This window comes from Hetaerina americana, unplaced genomic scaffold, assembly GCF_022747635.1.
Source record: "Hetaerina americana unplaced genomic scaffold, ioHetAmer1.1.p SCAF_25, whole genome shotgun sequence".
NCBI lineage: Eukaryota > Metazoa > Arthropoda > Insecta > Odonata > Calopterygidae > Hetaerina > Hetaerina americana.
The window spans coordinates 4,651,360-4,669,301 of NW_027286819.1; the positions used below are offsets into that span (position 1 = coordinate 4,651,360).

General features: G+C 43.5%; 1 protein-coding gene across 1 annotated transcript; it reads right to left on the minus strand.

The window, feature by feature from the left end:
- Positions 1 to 15,487: 15,487 nt before the first annotated feature.
- On the minus strand, positions 15,488 to 17,714 carry LOC139689576 (uncharacterized). Its single transcript, XM_071586738.1, has 3 exons — positions 17,083 to 17,714; positions 16,623 to 16,968; positions 15,488 to 16,528 (listed from the first exon to the last, which is right to left on the minus strand). Exons 1-3 carry the CDS (start codon positions 17,712 to 17,714, stop codon positions 15,488 to 15,490), a joined length of 2,019 nt encoding a protein of 672 aa, XP_071442839.1.
- Positions 17,715 to 17,942: the final 228 nt, after the last annotated feature.

Genomic DNA, 17,942 nt, shown 5'->3' on the forward strand with positions numbered 1-17,942 from the left:
CTCTTCTTTTCACCCGTTGACTCATTTCTCTCGAGAATCCTACATTTCAGTCATGATTTTGCTGCCATACGCAGGAAATGAACTGCACCTTTAATTGAATTCATTGAGGTGACTACGAATAGCGTCGCTCTGAGCACGAATTACGAAGACAAATGTGGTATTAAAATATTTTGAGTCAAGTCCATAGAAAATTATTGAAGTGGATATTCTGGTTATTTGGGCCACCGTAACGTACATTGGTCACTCAATTTCAGGCATTGACAAAGTTATTTTTTTAAAACTTGTATGGCAGATAAAATCGTTGCATACACATTGTAAACACTTTTTACACCAATTAATTAAACAATTCTGAAATATTTAAAATTAAATTTCTCAACTGCTCACACTTGAATTATTTTTTTTTTTAAAGTTCAACTGATACATCAAACCTTTATCTTTACTATAGTGAGATTTTTGACATGTATTTCTAGTTTAAAGGAAATCAGTTAATATATTAGATTCCCGCCTTCAGGCAGTTCCCGCCTGCACCCCCGAGACTCGTCACTGAACGGCCCACCGCTGGGATCGAACGGAGAAAGAACAGGGCGGAGGAGATACTGCCAAAACCAGTATTTTAAATTGTAGCAGTTAACCAATAAGCTCTTTGTCTTTTATCGTAGGGTTGAATCAACTCGACGGATTGAGCATAAATATTCTTTCGTTTTGTCAATGAGTGCATTTCTTGTCGGTCATCACGTAAGGGGAAGATAGTTTTGGAGTTTTTGGTGCCCCCGCTCAAATTGCATTATGCGATGCATATACAATGCCTACCTTCGAGAGTCAGTATATCCATTGCGCTTTGAGCGAGGACACCGGGAGGGAGTTCGTTCGACAGGAATACGCGGAGAATTGCGGAGGGAGGATTAGCCTCGACTTAAAGAAGGTAACCCTGATCATTGTAATTTGCGACAGACGGGGTTCTCTCTTCGAACTTTTATTTTTACGGTATTTAAAACCAGATTATAGAAACGATACAACCGCCCGAGTTATTGGAAAGAATATATCCCTTTCCTTCAGGTGCCCTTAACGCTAAGTAACCAACATAGCACCCTCAAAATCGGTCAAATATTTGGGTGTTGCGATAACTAAGGATATGTCCGGGGAAACACATTCGTGAAATTTGCAGAATAGCAAATAAAGAGTTAGCATCTAAAAATATGATGCTTGATAAAAGTAATGATAAGGTTATTTCACGTCAGTTAGGACCTACTTGGAGTATACCGCTGGTGTATGGGATCCTCATGAAGTAGGCTTAGTTGTGGCACCGGGTCGAGTACAACGTAGGGCAGCAAGGCCTGTGAAAAGTTGTTATGAACAGGATAGCAGTGCCAAGACACTATTGAAAAATTGGGATAGGACGGTAGGTTTAAATGAACGTTAATTTTTCTGCGTAAATTTGAGCTTTCTTATCTGAGGATGTTGAACCAATATTACGGGCTTAATATGGTAGATCATGTCGCCATACATCGGGGAGACTTATCGCAGAACGGATAGATTTGAAATGTCATTTTTTCCTCACACGTTTAGATATCAAAATAGATATGACCGCATTTCGCATCCTATTCCGGCCCACCCACGAATGTACAGGCATTCTATGTGGGCTTGTCATGGACCTAGAACTGCGCATGCGTGAGCTACGTTCGGTGAGATTTGAACCCGAGTCCTGTACTGGTGGTGCTGCCTTGATGGCCAATCGAACGCCGCGAGGCACGCGATGCGCTTTCCCTTTTTCGCTTTGCAAGTTTAGATTCGAAGTCGGCCCACATACGTAGCGACGGACAACAATACAGGTGTCATTTGTCATTCATTCTTCGTTCAAAGCCTCGCTAAAGCAGGATTTATATCAGGGATCTTCATAATAACCCGTGTTTTCAACGTATGTGTGGAGGAATTGATTGGAGGGGCATGGGAATAACTGAAGATGGGAATAAAAGTCGGTGGATAATTCATAAAATCAGTTAAGTTTGCGGGTGATCAAGATTTGTTTGTCAACCAAGGAGTTACAAGAATTGCTGAGCGCATTGCAAATGCAGTGGGATAGATATGGGATGGGGATCAACTCAAACAAAACAAAGGTTATGAAGTGTTCTAGAAAGAGAAAAGCTAAATGAAATCCTGAAATAGAAGGGCAAAAACTAGAGCACATATTTTAAGATTTCTAAGTTTACCTATCTGGGCAGTGCTCAGGGCCAAAATGGTAAAAGAAGTGTGGACATAAGATTAGTTGCATTCACTTTCCCTAATCTTGTGTATTTCGTTGTCAAAACCCTTCCTGAATGGGATTGCCACAAAAGAATGTAGTGCTTTTTAAAGTATTGCTTATTCTTCTTTGCTTGTTTTCAAGTTTCTCCTCCCAACGTCCGTGTCTTTCTGTAAAGGGGATGCCTCCGCTGCATGCCTGTAGCGTTATTATGTGGATGTAGATTAATTACGTTAGGCAAAGGATCTGCTAAGGGAAATGATGACAGTTGCCTGGTGAAAACTTTGATTCAGACCGTGGTTTTTGCACGGCGCGGAAACATGATCTTTGCGCCACATGTACTAGGCGTCCCTCCTTCGAAATAATCAGAGAACGACATCATATGCAATGAGTCTGATCCTTCAGATGCAAGATTATTAGAGGATAAATCTTCGGAAAGCAATGCATCTTTGAACGCAAGCGATAGCAAACGATACACTTGGGAAGAGTCTTTTTCATCCAGGAGAGGACAATTAGAAGCACTGAAGAACAAAAAGTTATCACACAGACTAATCGGTACATTCAGATGCTTGGACTGTTCGCAATTTGGGTTTATTCCCTTCCCATTTCTTTGTTTCAAACCGAAGCGCTACCTCGGCCGATGCAATCGATCAATCTACAATAAACATATTTAACATTCTCGAGTGAATCTCTTGGAATGGAGTCTTCATCGATATGTTCAATGCGTACACTTCATACCACTTGAGGAGTGAAATTGTTCGTTTTATTGAGGTCATTTTATATTCCACAGGATAAAAAACTGCAGCAGTGGCTCACTACATGAAACATCACCGGTGCTCTGGATTGGTTGGCCGATTATTCTATGGTTCGTTACATAAAAAACTAACGAGATTGAGGCAGGAAGGTGATCGAAAACCAAAGACTGGTAGCTATCCCTCAAAGAATTCATACTTCTTCATTCGCGTGGAGAACTGGGGGCAAAGGGCACTCACCCCATCGATGCTTTTCGTCACAAAATTGTTCATTATACAATGGTTCATGAAATTTGAGAACAAGTATTCAATTTTAAAGTGCCTGTGTAATGAGCTTCGTTTCAGATGTTTGGAACCGATTTATAAAATAATGCACAGCATGCTTCAAACATAACTATTGATGAGCAGCTTTTGTCCACCAAGCCAACATGGCCATTTGCGCAATATTGGCTAACATGCCAGAGAAGCTCTGCATAAAGTACTGACTGTCTACTGACATCGATTGCGAGCGCGTACTCAATGGCTTCCCCTTAATCAGGGAAACAAGACCAAGAGGCCCTCGGAAACTTCCGTTCTTCGATTGGGATGGACAATTTTGGGTAAAGGTAGAAATATCACAGCCAATAGTTTATTATATCTCCATGACGCTAGCGAAATAAACAAAAATAGAAGGAGGGGAAGGTGCTTGCGGGGACTCGCAGTAAAAGGGAAACTCCTAAATTTTTGGAAAATCATCTTAAGTATCTGCCCTTGTATTGAAATATCTACGCAATAAATGTATGCCGAAGTGTTACAAGAGTGTTACAGCTTTGATTTCAATTGCATCCCTCCGCGAAAATTGGTGAAAACCAAACGAATGTCCTCGACACTGAGAAATTCTACAAATTTTCATAACATGGTGTTGTTGAAATGCCAAGGCTGTTTTCAGCAAAAGCCGAATGCCGCCGTTGTCCCTTAAGCCTTTTGTCAACTTCCTTGGCTGGTTACTCATGAATGAATGTCTGGATATTATTAGTGTACCGAGGATTAGTTATTGTAATTGCTGACCTTTCTGCTTATTTGTGGCAGTTCAGTTCTCAAGGCATGCAGAGGGATAATTTTTAAGTACACTTCACTACTTTGCCTGGTACCATCCGAATAACTTGGATGTCAAAAATTTAAATTTTATACTATTTTTAGATCGTCTTTCCCGCGTCATAGTCAGTGCTTAGTCATTTTAAATACCACTCAGAAACTTCCACAGAGTTAAACATTCATTTTTCAAAAAAAATCTATACTTATCAGACAAAGCATTAACAGAACATTAAAGTCGATTCCTGGTTAATCTTATGCGCCAAAAAAGCAGTAAAAGATAAGGGGATTGAATTTTCTCATTTCCCGAAGGTGAGGAGAAGCATCTTAGCCAGAAGTTATCGTTCCGCTCACATCGGCACTGGGATTCAAGGTTCATTATGAAAGTAGTGCGCATGATTTTATTGTGACGCGACCATCCATGGAAGCGCGATAAAACCGGTCGGGGTACAGCCGGTCGCCAGTTTGCTCCGAGCAGTCTGAGCGGAAAGACGTGCCTCCGCGTGTAGTGTGTTTGTCGACTTTGTAACACGGCGCGATGGAGCGCCCAGCCACATGCCACACGCCCCCAGTCACAAGTCCTTTATCGTTCACATCTTCCTGGCCCAGAACACCACCCCCCCTTGGTATGAGCCACGTCAGGAGTGTAAGGGGGCTGGGGGACCACCCCCGGTGCCGCCGTACCCCCCTACACTCCCGACTTGACGCCGCGCGACCTTTTTTGTTTCTGGAGAGAGAGCTGAAAGAAAAGCATTGGGAGACCGTGTATAACATCCAAAAGCATGTTACTCAACGTTCCGGAGAGAGACAATCCCGTCGAGATGAGTTCCAGGGTGCCTTCTTCTTAGGCGCGGCAGACACGTCTCCAAGCAAGTGTATTATTGATGCAGGGGGGGGGGGAAGTGTTTTGAAGAGTTTCAAGCATTTGTAAAAGTGCGATCAATAAATCTATTTTTCCTAGAGAATGCGCATTAATTGACAAAATTACCCGCTGCATGTTCTAATGAATTGCTTCAAATGCAAATTCAATCCCTCTGGATGGGAGAACAGCAGTGGAGCTGAAGCAAGAGTTGGAAAGCCCAGTGGAGGGGAAAAACATTCACTTCCACGAGGCATTATAAAAATCTGAGCGATTCTATTTTATCATAAACATATTTGATGCCACCCACTTCCAGTGTTATTTCAACGAATTGGTCTCCTTGTCATTCCACATCTTCGTGTCTTCGAAAAACAGAAGTTCAAGTGGAGATAGTCATCCTGGCATGATACACGCCGGAAACAGTACGTCAAACGATCCATCCAAGCCAAGGAATAGACAAAGAATACATCTGAAGATTGTCAGCTTTAAACGTCTGCCACCTCATCGCTTTGCATTTTAGCGTGGTTCCCATTATTTCGGTGGAGATTTTTTTGATTAAACATTGAGTAGGGACCTGTTGTGTTCGAAAGTGCGTCTACCTGATTATTTAACTTGCTTTTATGTGTTAGCTGCGTCATTTGAAACAGGTTTTGCGTAAGTATATGCATCTCTATAGGTGTACATTAGCATATTCTTCCTTGTTTTAGTATTTAATTACATTTTTTAAGGTTGGCATCCTAGCACCCCCTCTCCCCCGTCACATGCCCTTGCGGCGGGATATTGTGCCCCTTGGATAGGGGAATCATTCTTACGCAAGTAAGCACGCATAGCTCTATATATATATATATATATATATATATATATATATATATATATATATATATATATATATATATATAGTGTGTGTGTGTGTGGTTACATATATATAAAAATACATATATGTACACACACACTATACATATATGTATATATATATATATATTATTTATATATATATATATCTGTGTGTGTGTATATATTTATATTCTATACATATAAACTAAATAAATAATGTATGAAATTTAGCCCTAGTGGACACACTAAAAAGAAAAGAAACTCACAAGGTTTCGAATTTTCAGTGCTCACAGCCACCTTCCTCAAGGAAGAGAGAGATAGAAGAGGGAGTTCTTCCGAAATTCTAAACCTAATCACCTAAAATTCTAAACCTACTGAGTTTCTACTCTTTTTTGTGTGTTTTTGTCTGTGTCCACTAGTGCTAGATGGTATACATTATTATTCAGGTCCGTGATACTTTAAAAAATGTGTATATATATATATATATATATATATATATATATATATATATATATATATATATATATATATATATATGTATATATATAAACGATTTTGTCATGCAAACATTTTTCACTTCCTTTTACTTAGGCGAATGCATCACCCCCTTATCCATCCGAATGAATAATCTCCGGTACTCCTGCAATTCTGCCTCACTCTCTTCTCTTCCTATCCCTTCACACGCCAATTCCCACAACCTTTCATTCGACCAGTGTTTGCTCTTAGCATCCTAAAATCCCTACCTGATTCAACATACATTTTAGCTTTCCGTTCTTTCAAAATTCCCACCCTTAACCGCCATTTTTAATTTCCCTCCCAGCATACCCTGATCCACAACCCCCCTCTCCGCCCATATCCCTTTCCCCTCTCCAGCATATGTTCAGTCTCACTTGAAGAAGGCCTCTGAGAGGGCCGATAGCTCGAACAATTTACCGTGTGAGTGTCCTTTTAAATGTTGCTATTCTATTTTATTTGTGCTATTGTGCCAGCCCATTATTGTGCCGCTCGTGTGAGTTTTTCCATACAATCGTTATATATATATATATATATATATATATATATATATATATATATATATATATACACATACATATATATATATGTGTGTGTGTGTGTGTGTATATATACGTATATATGACAGGTACAGGGAGGAGAACCAAGGGGTACTCCAACCTGCGCCTTGGGTGATGAGGCAGGGCCAGTTGTGACGGGGAGAACGTTTGGACATCCTTGGCGTCAGGGAAGACAAGGCGAAGATAAATCACCAGCAGTCTTCCGTTCAATGAGCTGACATCAAAGATACTGCAGCGAAACAGACGGAACGATAAACCTGGCGCTGCGTCAAAGGGTGCGAAATTCCAACGCCATCTCTCTTCCTCAAATGTTACCAATTATTATCGTTTGCACTTCCTGGGGCGAGAGACGCGGAAATGTCTGCTCCATGTCTATCGTGGGAACTTAGAAGTACCGAAGGAACAGAGTTTTCAATTAATGTATTGTTTAAAGTGGCACAGTTTCAGGCGTAACGAGGTGGAAATAATTTATGATGAAAGAAGAGTCTTTGCTTTTGCACATAGCATTTTTTATTACGTCCTAGGTTTCGTTACATCGTAACATGTTCAGGTCCAGCCAGGTTTCAGTGCAAAACCTGATGGTGTTACGCTGTAACGAAACCTATATTGTAATAAAAAATATATATGAAAAAGCAGTGTCTTCTGCAACCTTAATGTATTTTTTTGTCCATGGTTTTAAATTTGTTAAAGGGATTTTGAAATATAGTGCTTTTACCTGCGACCTTAAGGTCACCTTTTTTCAGGGGCGCACGGGTACCACGTCTTTGTACCCTCCGTATCCAGCAAGTATTTATTCAAAAGTTGACAAAGTTTATTTGAAAAAGTGAGAAAGACGGGAGCCAGCATACAGTCGAGAAACGCGAGGAAACGATGTAGAAGGTCAACTTGCGCGGGACACGGTAACTTTGACGTCACGTCTGTAGGACTCTCTTTACGATTCTTTTCGGCTAAGCTATCGGCTTTTTATTTTTCAATTGCCAAAAGAAAGTATGTAATTCATCCTTATGCGATGCATGAGTAATGGAGGGATCCCGAAAATGGAATAGGGAGAACCTACGCCATAAACTATTTCTTCAGCATATCATTGATGCTTTTGTCATGCACCAGTGACGACCAATGCACTAAAATGGCAGAAAATGGAATAGTTCAGGAATAATTGCAGAGAAAAACATCCGTTAATTAAGAAGATATTGCGAATATATGAATAAATGTAAAAATATTTTCGCTGGAATGCGTGCTTTTGCACATTGAATTTGAACAAAATTGCACGCATATGTTTCATTGCAAAATCTGTAAAAGCAATAAATAATATGAATTTGTTTCAAAATACTATTATTAAAAAATCCCGTAAAACCATGAACAAAACACTAAGCCTCATCGAACGTTCGAATGAGTGAGTGAATCCGCTCCGTCGAATACGAGTTAAGAAGACATTGCCCGCTCTCAAAGAATTCTCGATACTCGTTTTAATTTCCCCTCGTGTAAAGAAGTTGCATCACATCCTCCAAATTTGGGCAGGTGGCGAGAATAATGATGAAACTTTTGAGCTTATGAATAAACTTAAATCAATTACGAATGAACTCCTTAATTATTAAACCTGATGTTATACGCATATATATATATAAGATAATTTTGGCGCTCGGTTTAACTGAAATGAAAGAAAACGGCCCACCGCTAACGTGCCTCTAATTGGGAGAACCAATTAAGAGATATTGTGAATTCTTTTGGTTTGACTGAAGGTAATTATGTGCTCATTTTGATTGCCATGAACAAGTCGGCAACTCTCAAGGAGCGAGCGAAACGAACGAAGGGAAGTTGCCACTCAAGAAAACGACTTGTCTGGTTTGGCGAGACTTTTATGAGTAGAAGTCAAGGAGGAATGGAATATGGATAAAATTCCTTGGAATCATCGGAAGTTTATAAGGAGTGGAGACGAATGAAAAACCCTCGAGGCTCCATCCGAACGTGCTTTTATCACGGGCCGCTTTGATTTCGTCAGGAGTCGAAGGAAAAATAAAGTAACGGGGACATTTTTATGATATTCTTGCCATGCCATGATTGATGGTGGCTGTGTTGACAATAAGAGATTACGGGAAAGTGGCGAATGCTTGTTTAGATAATTATTAAGAAAGAGTACCCGAAGAGCGAGCTTAGCTATCAAATTCTAAACTCCATATTTATCAAGCGCAGAAATACGTAATATTATGCGTTCAAGTAATCACAGAGCACTGAAAAAGTGAACTTGAGATTGTCTGATGCCAACCCCGTGGATTGCAGGTAAACGCTCTGCACTCATTTGGTCAGCAGCTTAAATTAAGTCAAGAGGGTAATAGGTTAATGTTTCGGTTTCCTGAGAACGGAATCCTGGGGAGCCATGCGGAGGAACTTGTTTTTCGAGAGAATGTGTCAAGCGTTCGTTCGACAGGAATTCTTTTGAGGTATCGCTAAATCACGCACAAAGATCGCCGCATTTCCTAGGGTATCAAAAACGACCAAGGAGAAATTCGTAGTACAAAGTTCAAGGCTGATGGATGATGAGTGCATTGGCATTTGACGCATAAGGCAATGCGCGATTCATTCTCGCGATGCTACAGACGACACGTGCTCGCGTGGGGTCGGATCACTGCCAGTCCACGCTGATTATGGCACTAAGGTTTTCCTCTTTTTTCTCGATTTTAATCATATCTAGACATCGGAGACAGTTTCCCAGTGGCATTCGGTCGTTTCTTTTCATCTCCTGTTTTAAGCAACACTGAACGAGTTGAGGATAACCGATGAGGAACCGAAGAATTTATTTCCCGTCGATATGTGTCAAGAATCTTGAAAGAGAAGAAACATGAGAATAACGTAAATAGAATCCCGGCAATGGTTGTTACCGGCTCAATCAGAGAAGCGGAGGAAGCGTCGGGTGGGCAGCGCCGATCGGGAAATTTTGATGGAAAATGCTTTCTGATTAAAAATGTTTTCATTTCGCGTGAAATTAATTCAAGTATACGAGATCTGTCTGGAAGGTACCCAGCCATTTAATATTTTGAGAAAAATATTCTACCGGCCTTAGTTGTCTCCTGGGGATCTCACACACTCATCCCGGTGTCACTTCCACTTTTCGAAACTATCGACAAGTCCTCTCTACCGGAATTGTCGTTAGCTACGTCGTCGCATTCTCCCTCGTGCCATCGGCCGACTGGTGGGAAGTCTGACCTTTCGTCTCAGGGTCAGAGCCACAGACTAATGCCCAGTCATGACCATTTTTTAGAAAACCTGGGTCATCGTTTGAGCCTTGGAGCATAGAATTCTTGACGTTGACATGAAAAAGAAGAATGCAACGAGGCAGCCGATGACTATTGCGAAAAAAGGACTTTGCTGATTGTTTTGGGAAGTGGCGGAGACGCTGGGATAAGTGTTTGAGTTCTTAAGGGGAGTTCTTTGAAGAGGATTAAGGTCTCATTTTTCTAGGTTGGCTGATTGTTTTAGAATATTGCATGGCCAGATACCTTACGGACAAACCTCGTATGCACGTAGACAAGAATTAAGACTGGCTACTCCACAACTACTGGCATAATCATTGTCCCTACTCTTTTTGACACGGGTCGTCACAGACCCACAACATCTAGGAGCTACTTTCTCTTATCCTTTCGTTCTTTTTTAACATGGAAAATATCCATACAGTTTGCTCGTCTTCATCTATTTAAATATTTCAGAAGTCGATATGAAGTCAGGATTCCTGCAAGCGTTGTTGGGGAGCCAATCCCTTTGGTGGGCAAATGGAGTTGCATCAGATGATCATTCCTTTACATTTGAAGTAAATTATTAATTTACCATTTGAAGAAACTGAAATTAACCAATTTTGTCTCCAATCTTTTAATATTACTATAGTTCTGTACCGATTGATTTTAGCTGTTTTAGCTATGTATTAATGAGCATGAAGTAATTCGTGGCTGATGTAGACATAACATTGATTGAATTCGATCTAAATGAGATATATTCGAAAAGCAAAAGGCTGCTAGGTCATTAAAAAAAAATACTCGTTAGAAAAAGTTTTTATTGACTTTTTCAGTTTCTTGCAAAACCTATTTAACTTTTACTTAATAAACGACGTTCACTTCTGAGCACTCTTTGTCACGCTGAACAAGCTTCTTAAACCCCTCGCCCCCTAGGAATTGAACCGGTTGACAATGGCTCTCTTGATTTCCTCGGCGTCTTCAAGCCGTTGTCCATCAAGCCGCTGTTTCATGTGCGAGAGGAGGAAACTGCCGCTAGATGCAAGGCCGGGACCCAATACGCTCGTCTGCTCAAGATACTTCCCCCTTCGTTTAGGTTGATAAGTATTCTCGACACCCACCTTGCACACAATTTGCGAAATCTGAGCTGTTCCGTAACAGCCGAGTAAATGGTTATCCGTCCAACAATAGTAAATGTATTGATTAGAGTAATAATAGGATAAGTGCTTAATTCCTATTAGAGCACTAATCGTCAATCATCGATCAGATGGCAGTTGTTGGTCCACTCGTTGAATGATTTCATCGGCCCGGACACTGGACCTGCCACTCCGCTCTTCATTTTTCCCATTAGAGCGGCCATTTTTGCAGTCTCGACGCCATTTTATAGCCTTTCCTTCGTTTATTAATGCAGTTTCACAAACTACGCTCAACTCTCAATGAATTTGGCCAGCCGATGATCACTTTGCATACAACAAGCCAGTAACCACAACGCGCATTTCACAACTGGCGGGAGCAACGACTTCCGAGGACATTGTCATCTGCATTCACCGACCAGCAATTGACTACTAATTCCTAACAATAAGTTCAGTGGCTGCGGAAGCAATCGATAGATGGCGTGGCATACGCACCACTTTGTTGTGGCCCGCCAGTATTTAAATATAATACAGCGGGTCGAAGATTGGTTCCATGGGCCTCCGTGCTTTCGGGGCAGGAATTGCTCATGAATTCTGCTCGTATTGGTTCGCGGCCTTCAGAAGTGAGAGTGGCCGTACATCCATGTGCATATGTACGGGCAATTCAGGAAGCGCCAAACTCTACTTTTTTTATAGGTTTGCCATTTCATTTTCTACATTAATATATTCATTACTCTACAGAAGGTTAATTAGGTAACTTTCATCTTAATTAATATACCTGTGTTAACTCAATGCATTCTGTATGGTGATATTGTCCATATTTAAATTTTACAAACAAATTATTTTCCCTTTACATTTCTGAACTTTATGGTTTGTATCGACCAAACCTGCCTCAATAAAATGGCTTAATTTGATATTGCACATGTACATACTATTACATACGAGGTATGTTCAAGGAGTATCGCGAATTTTAAATTTTCGCCGGTTACCTATATATGATTTTCGATTTTTGCGTGCCGTGATATTGATACTTATGTCTCTTTACTAATGCCGAAAGGTTTGGCCATTTTGAATATTCAGTTAATTGTTGACAGCTGTTTTGCTTGTCTTCGATTTTTGCCTGTTCCAAAAAATGGATCAAGGAATCTATATCAACTGTTGTGTGAAAAACGAAATTAAGTAGGCAAACGCATTCAAAATGTTGACTGTGGCATATGGAGAAACTACCTTGGACCGAAGCAACGTTTATCAGTGGTACAAAATGTTCTCAGGGGACCGAGAAGATTTGAACGACGAAGAGCGTGCCAGACGCCCGAGCACGTCAACAGCAGATGAAAACATTGACGAAGTGAAGAAAATAGTTTTGGCCAATCATCGAATCGCCGTTAGAGAAGTTGCCGATGAACTAAACATATCAATTGGCTCGTTCCATTCGATTTTCACCAATGATTGGGGCCAGGACACGGGTCGACGCGAAATTCGTGCCAAAATTGCTCAATTTCGACCAAAAACAGCAACGCATTATTAACATTGCTACTGGACTTGAGCTGGGCTCTGTCCGCGACGACCCAAATTTGCTCCAGAGGGTCATAAATGGTGACGGTTGATGGTTATGACGTGGAAACTCCCAACCATCCAAATGGAAGCTGCAGCACGAGCCAAGACCGAAAAAAGTGCGCCAAGTTCGGTGGAATGTGGAAGTTTTGCTTACAATTTTCTGTGATTGCAGGGGCGTGGTGTATCATGAGTTCTTACCACAGGATAGAACGGTAAATAAGGAATATTACCTGCATGTTATGCGCAATTTGCGCGAAGCAATCCGCCACATACACCCGGATTTGTGGAAGAACAAAAATAGGCTTTTGCACCATGACTACTCCCCTGTAATTATGTATGTGTATGCATGCATGTATGTATGTTTATGTGTTTATGTGTGTATATGTATGTGTGTGTGGATATGTATGTGTATGTGTATGTGTAGGTATGTGTATGTATATACGAGTATGTATGTTTTTTCCCCCCCGAAGAGTTGGAGAATGCTTTACGCACCATCGCAAGTCATCGGGACTTACGGTGTGTGGGACTCTCCTAGGGTGGGCACTGCTGCCACCGGTGTCCCTCCCTTGGCCTACCCAATAAACTCCCAACTCTTTAGTGCCTGCCCCCCGGAAACCGCCACTAGGCATTACTTCGGTGGGGCAGTCATGCCCTTTAGGCCACTCCCGATGCTCTTTCAAGCTCCGATTGGCTCCGCTTCCATCCTCCTTTCTGCCTGTCGCCTTAGGCGACTCAGCTCCTCTACAATTTGTGATGCGAACGCGACCCCAGCATTCCAATCCGACTCGGACCTAAGTAGACAGGACACTAGCCCTTCTGGTGTCATAGGGCCCTGTTAAGTGCCAGAAAATGAGCTTCGTGCCTCGATGAATCTTCGGCACCGAAACAGGACATGCTCTACGCTCTCGTCCTCACCTGGGCAAGCCGGGCACTCCGCACTTCCATACACCCCAATGCGGTGCAGAAAACTGCGAAAGTTGCCGTGGCCGGTAAGTACCTGGGTGAGTTGGAATGTCAGATGGCCATGTCCTCTGCTGATCCAAGCTAAGATATCTGGGACAATCCTATGCGTCCAACGGCCCACCATGGCTTCATCCCACCTTAGCTGCCACTCTTCCATCAGTGCCGAAGACCATTGATATCGGCTGTTTGACCGGGCTAGGTCCGGTCCTATATTTCGTCTTGTTCCGTGGTAATTCCTGGCGCGTTCTTGTGCCAGGAGATCTAACGGAGGAAGTCCTCCTATCACAGATAGAGCACTGTAGGATACATAACGGTAGGCTCGTGTAACCCTGACGGTCACAGTTCCGAAGCTCGGTTGCAACTTGCTCCATAGCTTCTGTTTTTGGTCATTGCCTCGTACCATATTGGTGCGCCATACATGATAATGGAGGTAACCACCGAAGCAAGTAGGCGCCGCCTAGGATCTTTCGGTCCTCCAGTATTCGGCATGATGCCTGCAAGTGCTCCTGCCACCTTCGATGCCTTGGTTCCTACCTTCTAGAGGTGCTCCTTGACTCGGACCTATCCATCAAGGGTCACTCCGAGATACCGCATCGCATCCGCCGTTTGTATTGCATTTCCTTCTACGAGGAAGGTGGCACTACTCCTGGCCTTGGTGCGTGCTATTAGTATCGCTTCTGTCTTTTCCGCGGCGAGGCTCAAACCATGACTCTTAAGCCAGTCAGTGGCCTGCTCAATGGAAGAATCCGCCAGATATTCAATTTCCTCCACGCTTTTGGCAGTAACGACCAGTGCGGCATCATCAGCAAAGGCCACGATCGATGCTCCCTTTCGAAGATGTAGCCTGAGTAAGCCATCATATACGATATTCCAGAGCTGTGGTCCTAGGACTGAACCCTGTGGCACTCCTCCCGTGATGTTGTACGAGTGTGCTCCTTCATCTGTGTCATAGACTAGAGTACGGTCACTAAGATAGCTCGAAATGGTCTTACGTAAGTAGAGCGGCACTTCCAGGCGCTCTAATGCCTCCATTACATCCTCCCATCTTGCCGTGTTAAAGGCATTCCGGATGTCCAGTGCGATAATAGCACACATTTTCCTTGTGCCTCGACTAGCCTCAATAGCTTCCGTTGCTAAGTTCATTTAGCGACCTATGGCATCAATGGTCGATCGACCTCTTCTGAATCCAAACTGGTTATCAGACAAGCCCCCAGCCTGTTCCACAGCCGCCTCAAGCCTATTAAAGATTATTCGCTCGAATAGTTTTCCTACTATATCGATCATACAGAGCGGTCGATAAGAGGATGGCTCTCCGAGGGGTTTGTCCTGCTTCGGAAGCAGTACCAGCCTCTGCCTTTTCCACGCTTCCGGGAAGTGTCCTTCTCTTAGGCACTCATTGAGCGTCTCTTTAAGTAAGCCTGGGTCTTGCAGAGCAGCTATCTTTATGGCCAGCCCCGGGACTCCATCTAGGCCTGGAGACGTGCCTACTGCTATCCTAGAGGCCGCCGCTCTAAGTTCGGCTTCGCTTACCTCAGGTACTTCTTCTGTATGTTGAAAATTTCTTAAGCCTGTCTCAGCTGCCCTTTGCTGCTGCTCCGGAAATAAATGTCTAACGACCCGGTTCAGAAAATCTGGACAAGATGGACTTGTTCCACTTCTGGGCTTGATCTTATTCATGACTATTTTGTATGGTCTGCCCCACGGGTCGCGGTCGACTTCCTCACAGAGCTCGTGCCAACACTTTTTCTTTGCATCCTTGATAGCTCTTTTCAGTCTTCTGCAGTTTTATTTGTATTTTTCGTGATACTCCTGAAACCACGGTCCATCTATCGCTCGCTGCTGAAGTCTTCTGGACTGCAGGCATTGTTGTCGTATTTCAGCAATGTCGTCGTTCCACCAGTGCACCGGAGGATGGCTGCATGCATCAGCTTTTATTGCCATTGAAGCATCACAAGCCAGCGTAAGTACTTGATTCAGGTGCCGCGCTCTTTCCCCTGCAGTGCCACTGCTTTCGTGTTCTCCAAGTATGGAAAGGAAAACTTCGTGGTCGAAAGTGTTAGTATCCCACTTTCTCCGTGGTTTCGTCTCCCTTCTAACTATTTCACCGCCTTTTTTTAGTGTGAACAGGAGGGCCTGGTGGTCACTTCCTGTAAAATGGTCGCTGACTGTCCAACTGAAACCTGCCCCCATCAACCTGGGGTCGATGAAGGTGAGATCGACTATGGACGACCTGCCAGCCTTCATATACGTAGCTGCTGCCCCTGTGTTCGCGAGCTCTAGCTCAAGCGTTGCAACAGCTTCAAGTAACGCTCGACCTCTGGCATTAGTCTTTTTGCTACCCCACTCTGTCGCCCATGCGTTGAAGTCTCCCACTATAACCACTGGTAGTCTGGATGACCGAGCGCTGGCACCAATGTTTTCAAGTAATCTCGCGAACTCCTCGAAATCATCACTAGGTGGGGGATAGCAGCTATAGACACGCATACCCGACACTTCCACCCACGTGAAGCCGCTAACGTGAGTTGCAGCTCGACTAGATATGTGGAGTCTTCCACTCACCCAAACGGCTGCTGTACCCTTGTAGTCCGATACCCAGTTTACCGTGTTCGGGTCCTTATACACTTCGCTGATGATGGCAATATCTGCCTTTTCTTCAACCAAGGTTTGAAATAGCAGATCTTGAGCCACAGCGTAGTGGTTCAGGTTTAATTGTACAACCTTAGCCATTTTCTGTTCGCATTTCCTCCTGTAGTTCAGTCCGGTTTTTCGAACAATTATCTGCCTTATGGCCTTCTTGGCCCCAACGGAAGCACTGGTTCGTCCGGTCTACCGTACTCGTGCATTCGTGTGATATGTGGCCCACCTCATGGCACCGGTAGCACCTTTTGGGCACCCGCCGCAGTCGGACTCTGCAGCTAACCCAGCCGATTCTAATTTTCCCTTTCTGGAGAAGCTTCCTCGCTATCTCCGTCGGTAGCCGGACGTTGGCAGCCTGCGTGCCACTGTATGCTGCCCGGAGCTTAACACTATCAGGCAATATTGTCCCTGTGCCCACTTCCGCAGTAATGGCCTCAACAACCTCTTCTACGGTCGTCGTCTCATCCAGGTCCTTGATATTTAGGAACTCCGAATGAGTAAGCAGCTGCACTTCCGCTGTTCCTTTCAGTATTGACGACACTGTTGAATGCAGCCCCAGGGAATCTGGGCCAGGTCGCCCGAGTTCTAGGAGTAGCTCTCCCTTTCTTGTGCGTCTTATGTGGGTAACTCTATCCCCCAGTGTTACCAAACATGGTGTCGCTTTCACGTGGCGCAGTATCTATGCGTATGAGCTTCCCTCCATCGCCTTAATCTTGATAGCATCCGGGCGGGATGGTCTCAACCTGATTTTGGGCGTCTCGTCTGCCTCCTTTGGTTTTTTTTCCTGCATCGCCAGCTGTTGCTTTTCGTCGACCTTTTTCTTTCTTCCTCTTCCCTTTCTGACGACCGTGGCCCAGTCACTGGCTTGGGCCTTGTTCGTAGTCCTACTATTCTCCTTTTCCCCTTTTCTCTTAGGAGGTGGCGATGACATTGGTGAAGGCGGGTCATGACCCGCCGAACTCCGTCGTGCGTTTTTTGGGCGGAAGATTGGGGATGTCTGCACTGTTGCATCCCGGTGACGAATTTCTTCCGTCCTCACACTTCCTATGGTGCTCGTCAGATTGCCATATTCATTGAGGGCTCTATCCATAGCCCGACCCATCGTTTTGATCTCCTTGTGAACGTTGTTCTGAGGGAGAACAAAATCTAATAGTGACTGCACTTTTTCTTTCAACCGATTGAAAGCCTTCTCGGCTTCCTTCGGTTGTGGGTCACTTGTAGCATTATATGCTGCAGGATATGAGTTACCAACTCCTGAAGCACTGCGGTCGTTGGATAACGACCCCTGGGAGCCCGCTTTCTCACTCCCTAGCAGCGCCGGTACTGGGGTATCCCTCCCCTGCACCGTAACTTTCTTCTCCTGTGTACTCTCCATATTTGGTTTATTTTCGGGGTTCCTTCCCCTATTTGGCTTTTCTGTCCACCCCGGGTATTTTATTTCCCCGGTGCCCACTATCTCTAGTGAGCGTTCCCCTATCCGCAACCTGGGGAGGCGCCGGATGGGAGAAGCCAACAAAACTCCACACCGGATGTATATATGTATGTATGTGTGTGTATGTGTATGTATGTATATATATATATATATATATATATATATATATAT